Raw genomic sequence first — 12,345 nt, forward strand, 5'->3', positions numbered from 1 at the left:
ATTGGGACTCTCATACACTGCTGGTGGGACTGTAAAGTGGTACAACCATTGTGGAAAGCAGTATGGCGATTCCTTCAAAAGTTGGGATTAGAAATACCCTAAAGAAGTGAGAGCCATGACAAGAACAGATTTATGCACACCCATGTTCATCGCAGCCCTATTTACAATAGCCAAAAGATGGAAACAACCTACGTGTCCATCAACTGAGGAATGGATAACCAAACTATGGTACATACACACAATGCAATACTATGCAACACTAAAGAATAATGTAGAATCTGCAAACCACCGCATAACGTAGATGAACTTGGAGGACAGACATTATGCTGAGTGAAATAAGTCAATCATAAAAGGACAAATATTGTATTAGTCCATTATTGTAAAAGTTAAGGAATGGTTTATATATGGAGGAAAATTTTCTTTGTTGGTTACCAGGGGTGGGAAGAGAGGGGAGGGAAAGTTGTTAGATAAGTATTGATTTGGGTGAAGAGAAGGGCAATGTACCAAATGTGAGTGACCAGTATGGCAGCATTGAGGATGAGAAAGACAGAGAGAGGTACATGGGAGGTACAGACAACAAATATGAACCCTTTTGTACATACAGTACTGCATTGTCAGTGAAGGCTAACATGGGTATATGGGTGGATAGATGGGTGGACAGGCTGAACGATTAGGTATGTCTATGAAATGGGGAGTGTATCCAAGAACATGTATAGGGTTGGTAGACAATGGTCCTATGAGTTTATGTGAATGATCAGAATTCCCAGGTGTATAGTAGAGCTGACAAGGGGCAAGAATGTGGTCACGGCTTAGTCACAGCCAGCTACCCAGAGGGACCGAGTAGTTGAACCTGCGGGCTTGGGACCATAGTTGCAGGGGACATCAAGCTCAACTGGCATGACATACTATACAAAACATTGTTTCACCTCCTACTTTGGCGAGGAGCGAATGGGATCTTAAAAGCTTGCAAGCTGCCATCTAGGTGCAACAATGGGTCTCTCCTTGTCCTGAGCAAAGAAGCATGAAGAAAACCAAAAGTTCTTGGAAACAATTAGTCCTAGCGACTGGTACACCATCCCATCTGTAGCCTATATGACTATGAGACCAGAAGAACTAGATGGTGCCCGGCTACTACTGTCAACCACTGGAAAGGGATCTATGTAGCAGATCCTGGGTAGAGAAGGAGAACTATGTGGAACAAAACTCAAAATCATTTGGAAAAAAAAAGGGGGGGGGACCAGGTTTGCTGGTCCAATAGAGCCTGGTGGAACCACTGAGACTATGGCCCCTAGCTGCCCTTCAGGTCTGGAATTGAACCCACGCCTGTGGCTTCCAGCCAACAATAGACAGGCATATGAGTTGAACATTTACCTGAGATAGATCCACTCCTTGGAGAGAACAATCATGGGAGAAAGGAGGGCTGCTTATGTACAGGGAGACAGCTCAGGGGGCAGGAGTGCATGGAGGGATGGACACAGGGAAGAGGTTACTATTGGGAAGAAGTAGGAGGGGAGCTGTTGCATTGTGGTAAATTGTGGTCAGTCATGAATGTGAACTGCTGTATGGAAAGTAAATTTGCTCTGTAAATTTTCACCCAAATCACAATAAAATATATATATATATATATATTGCCTCTCCTGCTGTTTTTTGGTTACCATTGGCTTGGTGTATTTTTTTCAACCCCTTAACTTTTAATTTGTTTTTATCTTTGTGTAAGATGGATCTCTTGTAGGCAGCATATTGATGGGTCTTCTTTTCTTATCCAATCTGCCACTCTCTTTCTCTTGTCTGGTGCACTTAGTCCGTTCACATTGAGTGTAATTAGTGATAATTATGAATTGAGTGCTGTCATTCTATTGTGTTTTTTGTTGTGTTGTTCGAGATTTCCTTGGTCCAAATACTTTTCTGTGCTGAGTTCATTTTGTTACCAAGTGTTTCCTCTCCTTTCTTCTTTATTGTTGGTTTTGTGCTTATTAAACCCATAGGCTTTCCTTGTTTCTAGGTTTGCTTACCGGGATTGTTAATTTTCTTTTTGGTTACCTTGTCTCTATAATTTTGCAACAGTCTTTTCTATAAGGACATTGTCCTGTCTTCCTCTCAATTTGTAAGTTTTATACTTAGAACTTTCATTCCCTCTATTTGCTTAGTTGCTGGTGTTGTCTGCAGATTGATTCCCTGTTTCTTTGTGTACAATGTTTTATAAGCTTATTTTGAGCATCTATTTCTGATTTGTTTTTAGTGTTGATGTCACACGTCCTGATTTTAATTTGTTCTCTGTTGTGGGTTCTCTATTGGAAGGACTTCCTTAGACATTTCTTGTAGGGTTGGTCTGGTGTTCACAAAATACCTTAATTTCTGTTTGTCTGAGAATGTCTTGATTTCAGCCTCATATTTGATAGACCATTTGGCTGGATATAGAATTCTTGGTTGGAAGTTCTTTTCCTTTAGAGTTTTATATATGCTGTCCCGTTGCCTTTGTGCCTACATGATTTCTGCTGAGTAATTAGAACTTAGCCTAATTGCTTGGCCATTGTAGGTGACATTTTTTTTTTTTTTTTTCCTAGGCTTCTCACAAGAGTCTGTCTTTGTCTTTGGTTTTGGAGAGTTTGATTATGATATGTCTTGGTGCCTTTCTCTTGGATATATCCTGTATGGGTTCGTTGAGCTTCTTGGACAAATATCTTTTCTTCCTTCATGATATGGGGAAAATTTTCTGTTAGCAAGTTTTCCACAATTTTCTCAGTGGTGGGTTTTTTTTTTTTTTTTTTTTCCTCTTCTGGTATTCCAATGAGGTGTATGTTGTTTCTTTTCATGTTGTCCCATATTACTCTTAGGTTCTCTTCATTTCTCTTAAATCTCTGTTCTGATTTTTCTTCATACAGGCTGGTGTCAAGGGATTTATCTTCTATTTGGGAAATGCATTCTTCAGTCAGTTCTAGCCTATTCTTCTGTGCTTCCACTGTGTTGTGTAATTCTGTAATTTTAGTGTTCATCTTCTGGATTTCTAATTGCTGTTTTTGTATGAGTTCCGATTGTTTATTAATCTTATTATTTTGTTCTTGAATGGTTTTCCTGAATTCTTCCAGGGTACTGTCTGTGTTCTCCTTGGTTCTGTTTGTGGTTTCCTTGAGCTCTTGTAGAGTTCTATAAACATCTTCTGAATTCCTTCTTGGATAATTCTATTGCCTCTTCTTCCTCCATGTTTAATGAGTTTTTTTGTCTGGAGTTTTATTTCTATTGTTTTGTCCTGTTTTTTTTTTTTTTATTTTATTTATTTGATTTGAAGTTGCCTGTCATTTCCTAGATATTTTGAAGTTGTTTTTTTAACTGTTAGTTATGTATTGATTTGTTTTGCCTTGATTTTGTATTCAAATATATTTGCAAGGGTGGAGCTGAAGTATTTTATTTTATTTTTTTTTTTTGGTTATTAAATCAGGTGTGCTGGGTTGCTCTGCAATTTTCTTTGTGTTGATGGAATCACTGTAGGGAGTGTGGATACAGGTCTCTCTGTTCGTCGTGAAGGGGATTTAGAGTTGGGACGAGCAGGTGTTGTGGTGCCTTAATGTGGTCCTTCTATTGAGTGAGGCAGGGGAAAAGGGAAAAAAGAGGAAGAAAAGAAAAAAAAAAAAAAACCAAGATGCCAGTAACGAATCCCCACTTTCCATGTTTCCGTAATTACTGCTGGTTCTGGGGTTTTATTCAGAGTCTGCTTGGGACAGCTACCAGTGCTGATGTTTTGTTGTCACTCACAGACCTGCAGTTTAAAATCAGCAAAGACCTCAATGGTTAGGGAGCTGCTACTTTCCAGTTGGGTTGGATAGCTGCAAAAACTCTGTGCTAAAAAGCTGTCATGGAAGAGCTGAATCCCAGCCTTGTGCTGTAAGCTCTTCCCAGGATCCACCTACCTGTGACATGTTTCCTCCCTTCCCCCTTTCCACTCTCAACTCTGTGGCAACTTGAGCCACAGGGGTTTCTGCTCTGTTTTTCAGAAATGCTGTTCACTTACTCAGCTCGGTTCCCAAGGTTACCGTCAGAGGCTGCTGTTGTGGGTAGTCTGAGTCCACGAAGTTGTCATTGGTTCCCTGGTGTCCCTTTTTTCTTTTTTCCTCTATGGCTTTCTTTGGTATTGTTAAAAGAGTTTTCTGCTTCTCTGTCTCACGCTCTCGCTCGCCACCAAGTAAGTTCATTTACTTTTTCTGGCTGTTTACCCTGTTTTTTTTCTTCTTCACCACTAAATCTGGCCTTCTGTAACTTACTGAGCTGTTGATAGCCCCAGAATCCCTGCTTCAAACTGCTGCACCTAGTTTTTGAGGGATTAAGATGCTAAAGGGAACAGACGTGTGGGCTACAGGTTCGATGCCATCTTCCACTATCCCATTTTTTCCTTTTTGAATGGCATCATCTATAACTGTTATCCTATGCCCATTCCACCATTGTATTTTGGGAACAAATAACTTGTTTTTCTAGTTTCATGGTCCACAGATAGAAAAGAATTTTTCCCAGAATGGATCAGTGCAAGAATATCACCCATATCTGATTGAAGTGATTAATTAGATTTTGTACTTTGGAGCTGATGATATTTTGATGATATTTTAGACTTGAGTTCCTGCTGTAATGGTCTGATACTTTAGGGGCTGTTGAGATGGGGTGAACATATTTTGCATGTGGGATGCATGTGAATCTTTGAGGGCCAAAACATGGGCTGTGATAGGCCAAATAATGACCTTCAAAGATATTAAGGACCCAATCCCTAGGATCTGTACATTTTACTTTATATGGCAAGAGGGACCTTGCAGATGTGATTAATGATATCGAGGTGACGAGATTATATTGAACTGTCCAAATGGACCTTAAATATAGTCGTAACTGTCTTTATAAGAGGGAAGAAGAGAGAAATTTAACACAGAAGAAGAGAAGGTGATATGGTGGTAGAAGCAGAGGATGAAGTGATGTGCTTCAAAGATGGAGGAAGGAGCCACAAGGCAATGAATACAGATGGCCATTAGAAACTGAGAGAGGCCAGGAATTGAATCCTTTTCCTCAGAGCCTACAGAAAGAATCATCCTGCCAACACCATGACTTTGGTCAATGAAACTGGTTTCAGATTTTCGGCCTCAGAAGTGTAAGAAAATAAATTTATGTTGTTTTAGGGAACTATGTTTGTGGTTAGAGTAGCTATAGGAAAGTAATACACCATCCTTTAAATTAAATTGGGACTTAACTATAATTTACAATGTTCACTTCTCCTAAGGGTATGATATGGTTCCTCTATTTCAGTCTCCTATTTTTCTCAGGAAAGTATTATAATTTTATTAAAAGAAGACCTGAAAATTTTGTGATAACATTATTTTGAGTACTACAATCAATGGAATTATTTTAAATATTTTTTTGTTTTTAAAGAGAAAAGCTAAGTTTGAATTTATTTTCCATTGTCAAGAAAAATAAACAAGTTACATTTGTCTATTGGAAATGTTTGTTGTTCTGTCTCCATTATAGACATTTTAATAGAATATGGTTTCTTTGGGAGGAGGTACCATGTTGGATACTTCATTTGTTCTTCAAAAATTCTAGCACAATTCTGGGAACACAGTGAGTGCACCAAAGTGCTGTGCTGAGTGTTATCTTTGTTGAAATTTAATGAAAACAACTACAACAAATCTATATACAGTCTTTATAAAACTCTGGATATATAATGGTACACTACAAATAGTTGAGCATATTTTTTAGTCTTTGCCTTACCACTGGTTGCCTTTTCTGGCTGTTTACCCTGTTTTTTTTTTCTTCTTCATCGCTAAATCTGGCCTTCTGTAACTTACTGAGCTGTTGATAACCCCAGAATCCCTGCTTCAAACCGCTGCACCTAGTTTTTGAGGGATTAAGATGCTAAAGGGAACAGACGTGTGGGCTACAGGTTCGATGCCATCTTCCACTATCCCATTTTTTCCTTTTTGAATGGCATCATCTATAACTGTTATCCTACGCCCATTCCACCATTGATTACCTTTTCTTTGTGTTGATGGAATCACTGTATTTATCAGATGCAAGGCTGACTTTGAGAAAATATATTGGAAAGATCTGTGCAGCCATTACGGACATGGAAAAGGGACCAGGAAAACTCCTTAAGGAAGACAAGGTACTGTGTTGTGTTTTCTGCTTATTCTGTATTTTGAACTTTTTTGGCCTATGTCTTTAATGTGTGCACTAGAAGGTAGAGACTAGAGCTCTGCAGGTAGGGTGGCGATCCTTCCTTCTTTAATGGAAACATTTATAGTATTTCTCCATTTTTAATATGATATTTACTATTATTTTCTGATAAATACTGCTTATAGTATCTGAGAAATGTCCTCTATTACTGTTTTAATGTTTTATATGCATTTAAAAAGGATAATTAGGAATCATAGCTAGTAATTAGCTTAATGTCTTAGTTATATAGTGCTGTTACAACAGAAATACTACATGTGGTGGTGTTTTGGTTACCTAGTACCACTCTGACAGGAATATACCACAAATGGGATGGCCTTAACAAACAAGTTTATTCTTAAAATTTGGAGGCTTTAAGTCTGAGTTCATAGTGCCAGGCTCTAGGGGCTGGATGGAAAGCCCCTCAACCTTGGGTTTCAGCTCTGGGTCCTACTCTAGGCCCATTGAAGCTGAAGGCTTTTCTTCACTCAGACAGCTGCTGGCTGCTGAGGCTGCCAAGCCCAAAGTTGACAAGTAAAAAGGCACACTCCCGATGTTACCAAAACACACGACAGGCTATTAATTCAAGTGCATTGAAAGTCCCAAGGTCGGCAGAGCATGGCAGGCTGCTGAACAATGACATGGCTACATGCTGGCTGCAAGCATGCCATAAGTTAGAGACCATTCCTCAAGGCTTCTTCTTATACACAGGAAGCAGACCATATGCAGCTACTCAGCTGCTCACAGTAGATTGCACCATGGAGTTGATTACCAGTCTTAGCATGGGGAATACTACATCCAGCTGCCTAGCCATTCAACCAGGCCCAGCCAAGATGACACACAAACTTAACTACAACAGGTGGCTTTAACAAACAGAAACTTATTTTCTCACAGTTTAGGAGACTAGAAGACTGAATTCAGGGTGTTCTTGGGGAAGGCTTTCTCTCTCTGTTGGCTCTGGAGGAAGGTCCTTGTCTCTTTGAGCTTCTGCTCCTGGGCAACCTTCACATGGCTTGGCATCTCTCTTCTTTCCTGCTTGTTTAATCTCTTTTGTTTCTCAAAAGATATTTTTAAGATTTATCCACTGCTAATCCTGCTTTACTAACATAACAAAGACATCCCAGCTGTACTTCTTCCAGGCATAGCAGTTAGGATTTACAACACATATTTTTTGGGAACATAATTCAATTCATAACACTCTGTAAATATTTTTTGAGCGCTTAATACATTCCAGGTACTGTTTGCAATACTTTACATGTATTAGTTCAGTTATTCCTCATAATAACTCTATGAGGTAGATACTAATATTATCTCCTTTTTCCAGATAAGAAACACAAGGCTCAGAGAGATTAAAGAATTTTCTCAAAGCCACACTTTTTAAGTGGGAAAATCAGGATTTGGACTCAGTTTGACTTGAGAATCTATACTATGCTGAATTTTATTGAAGCTTAAAAGCACCTATTATTGTTGTCTGCGAGTTTTTCCTTATTTAGAATTACAGAGCTAGATTTCCCAATGTTGCACTATTCCTGCATTTCTGAAATGAACTCTGTTCCCTCAAGAGGTGTTATTATTTTGATACATCATTTGGATTCCTGTTATTTAATGTATAAACTCACTGTCATCAAGTCGATTCTGATTCATAGCTACCTCCATTGGGTTTCCAAGGCTGTAAATCTTTACAGAAGTAGATCCCCCCCGTCTTCCTTTTTCAGAGCAGCTGGTGGGTTTGAACCTCTCAACTTCTGGTTAGCTGCCAAATGCCTTAACCATTACACCACCAGAGCGCCTTATTTACTTATTCAATGTATAGTTTTCCTTTTAAGTATACTGAATCTACTTTCCTTTTTCTCATGTGATATTACTAACAGATGGTTGTAAACGTTTAAGATGGTTGTAAATGTTTAAACCTTCTGGACTACTAACCAGAACGTTGGTGGTTCAAACCCACTCAGAGGTGCCTTGGAAGAGAGGCCTGGTAATCTGCTTCCAAAAGGTCACAACCTTGAAAACCATATGGAATAGTTCTACAGTGCACACATGGGGGCACCATGATCTAGAATCAACTCATTGGTAGCTAACAACAACAAAAATTTGTCCCCTAAAAGATAAGAATTTATATAAAATTGTCTTGGCCTTTGTGGTAGTTAAGGTTGTGTGTCAGCTTGGCTGGGCTTGGTTGAGTAGCTGGGCAGCTGGTGGTAGTTATTCCCCATGATGAGACTGGCAGTCAATTCCATGGTGGGATCTACTGCAAGCGCATCTCCCTAGAGCAGGTGTGTTCACGGCCCTGAGGTAAGTGTTCCATATGTAAGTCTTTTTCCTGTTGGGTTGAGACCCATTCCATGGAAGTGAATCTATTTCTAGGTCCAAAGGGTAACTGGAGGCCATAGTCACAGGGTTTCCATCAGTTTATATCCAACCAGTAATTCTGGTCATTTTTGTGTTTTTGAATTTTGTTCCACATTTTTCCTTCCACTCTATCCAGGATCTCCATTTTTGATCCCTTCCATCTAGTTCTTCTTGTCTCTGGGTCATGAAGGCTGAGGTCCTTGTGGGCCATCTTATCTTTGGACTAATTGTTTCCAGATGACTTTGATTTCCTTCACTCTTCTTTGCTCCAAATGAGAGAAGACCAATAATAGTTGCATCTTAGATGGCCGCTTGAAAGCTTTCAAGACCCTAGTCGCCGCTCATCAAAGTAGGTTGTCAAACAAGATTTTTATGTACTATGTTGTGCCAATTGAGCATGATGTCCCCCAGGACTATGGTCCTGAGCCCGCAGCCCTGGTGATTCTCTCTCTCAAGGTGTTTTTGTTTATCTGTGAGAAGCTACTCCAGCCCTGTCTTCTGTTGCTTCTGTAATGTATATAGATAATTTTGTTGTACAAGTGCATATGTAAGATTGTTGTTGTTTGGTGCTGTCAATGGTCTCCAACTCATAGCGACCCCATGCACAACAGTACGAAACACTGCCACTGTGTCAATCCATCTTGTTGAGGGCCTTCCCCTTTTTCGTTGACCCTCCACCTTACCAAGCATAACATCTTTCTCCAGGGAATGGTTCTTTCTTACAGCATGACTAAAGTAGGTGAGACGAAGTCCGGCCATTCTTGCTTCCAAGGAGCATCCCAGCTGTACTTCTTCCAGGACAGATTTGTTAGTTCATTTAGAAGTCCATTGTACTTTCAGTATTCTTCACCAGCACCACAACTCAAAAGCATCGACTCTTCTTCAGTCTTTCTTATTCATTGTCCAGCTCTCACATGCATATGAAGCAATTGAGAATACCATGGCTTGTGTCAGGCATGCCTTAGTCCTCAAGGAGACATCTTTGCTCTTCATCACTTGAAAGAGGTCTTTGCAGCATATTTGCCCAGTGCTATACATCGTCTGATGTCTTGACTACTGCTTCTATTGGTGTTGATTGTAGAACCAAGTAATGTGAAGTTTTTGACAACTTCAATCTTTTCTCCATTTATCATGCTGCTGCTTGTAGGTCCAGTTGTGAGGATTTTTGTTTTCTTTATATTGAGGTATAATCCATACTGCTGACTGTAGTCTTTAATCTTCATCAGTAAGTATTTCAAGTCACCCTCACTTTCAGCAAGCAAAGTTGTGTCATCAGTGTATCACAGGTTGTTAATGATTCTTCCCTCCAATCCTGATGCCATGTTCTTCTTCATATAGTCCAGCTTCTCGGATTATTTCCTCAGCATACGGATTGCATAAGTGTGGTGAAACGATACAACCCTGATGCATTCCCTTATTGATTTTAAACCATGCAGTGTTCCCTTGTTCTGTTTGAACGACAGGTTCCTCATGAGTACAATTAAGTGTTCTGGAATTTCCATTCTTCACAGTGTTATCCATAATTTGTTATGATCCACATAATCAAATGCTTTTGCATAGTCAATAAAACACAAGTGAACATCTTTCTGGTATTCTTTCCTTTCAGCCAAGATCCATCTGACATCAGCAATGATATCCCTCATTTCACGTCCTCTTCTGAATCCAGCTTGCACTTCTGGAAGTTCTCTGTCAATATACTGCTGCAACCGTTTTTGAATTATCTTCAGTAAGATTTTACTTGCATGTGATATTAATGATATTGTTTGATAATTTCCACATTCTGTGAGGTCACCTTTCTTTGGAATGGGTACATATATGGATCTCTTCCAGTCAGTTGATCCGGTAGCTGTTTTCCAAATCTCTTGGCATAGCCAAGTGAGTGCCTTCAGTGGGGCATCCATTTGTTGAAACATCTCAATGGGTATTCCATCAATTCCCGAGCCTTGTTTTTCACCACTTTCTTCAGTGCAGCTTCAACTTCTTCCTTCAATACCATTGGTCCTTGATCAGATGCCACCTCTTGAAATGGATGAACATTGACCAATTCTTTTTAGTACAGTAATTCTGTGTATTCCTTCCATCTTCTTTTGATGTTTCCTGTGTCATTCAATATTGCCCATAGAATCTTTCAGTATTGCAACTCAAGGCTTAATTTTTTCCCTCAGTTCTTTGATCTTCAGAAATGCTGAGTGTGTTCTTACCTTTTGGTTTTCTAACTACAGGTCCTTGCACATTTCATGATAGTAATTAACTTTGTCTTTTTGAGCTGCTTTTTGAAATCTTCTATTCAACTCTTTTAACTTGTCATTTCTTCCATTTATTTTAGCCAGTCTCCATTCAAGAGCAAATTTCAGAGACTCTTCTGACATCTATTGTGGTCATTTCTTCCTTTCCTGTCTTCTTTTTTTTTTTTCCCCCCTAAACAAGTCTTATTTATTTATTATTTATTTATTTTTTAAATTGTGATCTGGGTGAAAATTTGCAGAGCAAATTCACTTTCCATACAGCAGTTCACATACACTTTCTCTCATTACAGTGAGCACAATTTACCACAATGCAACAGCTCCCCTCCCACTTCCTCCCCATAGTTACCTCTTCCCAGTGTCCATCCCTCCATACTCTCCTGCCCCCTGAGCTGTCTCTCTGTGCATAAGCAGCCCTTCTTTCCTCCCATGATTGTTCTCTTCAAGGAGTGTATCTACCTCAGGTAAATGTTCAACTCGTGCTTTTTTGTTTGTTTGTTTCAACTCATATGTCTTTTGTTTGGCTGGAAACCACAGGTGTGGGTTCAATTCCAAACCTGAAAGGCAGCTAGGGGCCAAAGTCTCAGCGGTTCCACCAGGCTCTAACAGACCAGCAAACCTGCTCCCCCACCCCTACCCCCTTTTTTTCCCAAATGATTTTGAATTTTGTTCCACATTGTTCTCCCTTTCTATCAAGGATCTCCTACACAGATCCCCTTCCAAGTGGATGACAGTGGTAGCCGGGCACCATGTAGTTCTTATGGTCTAATAGTTGTATATGCTGCAGATCAGATGGTGTACCAGTCGCTAGGACTAATTGTTTCCACGTAATTTTGGTTTACTTCATTCTTCTTTGCTCTGGACAAGGAGAGACCCATCATTGTATCTAGATGGCAGCTTGCTAACTTTTAAGATCCTATTTGCTACTCACCAAAGTAGGAGGTGGAACACTGTTTTGTGTAGTATGTTATGCCAATTGAGCTTGATGTCCCCTGCGACTATGGTCCCAAGCCCACGAGTTCAACTGATCGCTCCCTCTGCATAGCTGGCTGTGACCAAGCAGTGACCACAACCTTGCCCCTTGTCAGCTCTACTATACACCTGGGAATTCTGATCAGGCACATAAAGTTATAGGACCATTGTCTGCCAACCCTATACATGTTCTTGGGTACACTCCCCTCTTCATAGGCATACCTAATAGTTCAGCCTGTCCACCCATCTATCCACCCGTATACCTATGTTTGCCTTCACTGACAACGCAGTACTGTATGAGCAAAAGTCCATCTTTGTTGTCTGCACCTCCTATGTACCTCTCTGTGTCTTTCTCTTCCTAAATGCCACCATATTGGTCACTCACGTTTGGTACATTGCCCTTCTCTTCACCCAAATCAATACTTATCTCTGTCTAACAGCGTTCCCTTCCCTCCCCTCCCACCCCTGGTAACCAACAAAGAAAAATTTCCTCCATAGATAAACCTTTCCTTGACTTTTACAATAACGGACTAATACAATATTTGTCCTTTTGTGATTGACTTATTTCACTCAGCATAATGTCCTCCAAGTTCATCCA

General features: G+C 39.9%; 1 protein-coding gene across 1 annotated transcript in view; it reads left to right on the forward strand.

Annotated features, from left to right (window-relative positions):
- Positions 1-12,345, forward strand: part of ANKRD45 (ankyrin repeat domain 45) — a 66,783-nt gene that overhangs the window by 40,792 nt on the left and 13,646 nt on the right. Inside the window, exon 3 of the mRNA XM_007947108.1 lies at positions 6,039-6,133. Coding sequence (XP_007945299.1) covers positions 6,039-6,133 — 95 coding nt within the window. The remainder of the gene's footprint in view (positions 1-6,038; positions 6,134-12,345) is intronic.

Source organism: Orycteropus afer, unplaced genomic scaffold, assembly GCF_000298275.1.
Source record: "Orycteropus afer afer isolate SDZICR_OR568_19922 unplaced genomic scaffold, OryAfe1.0 scaffold00175, whole genome shotgun sequence".
NCBI lineage: Eukaryota > Metazoa > Chordata > Mammalia > Tubulidentata > Orycteropodidae > Orycteropus > Orycteropus afer.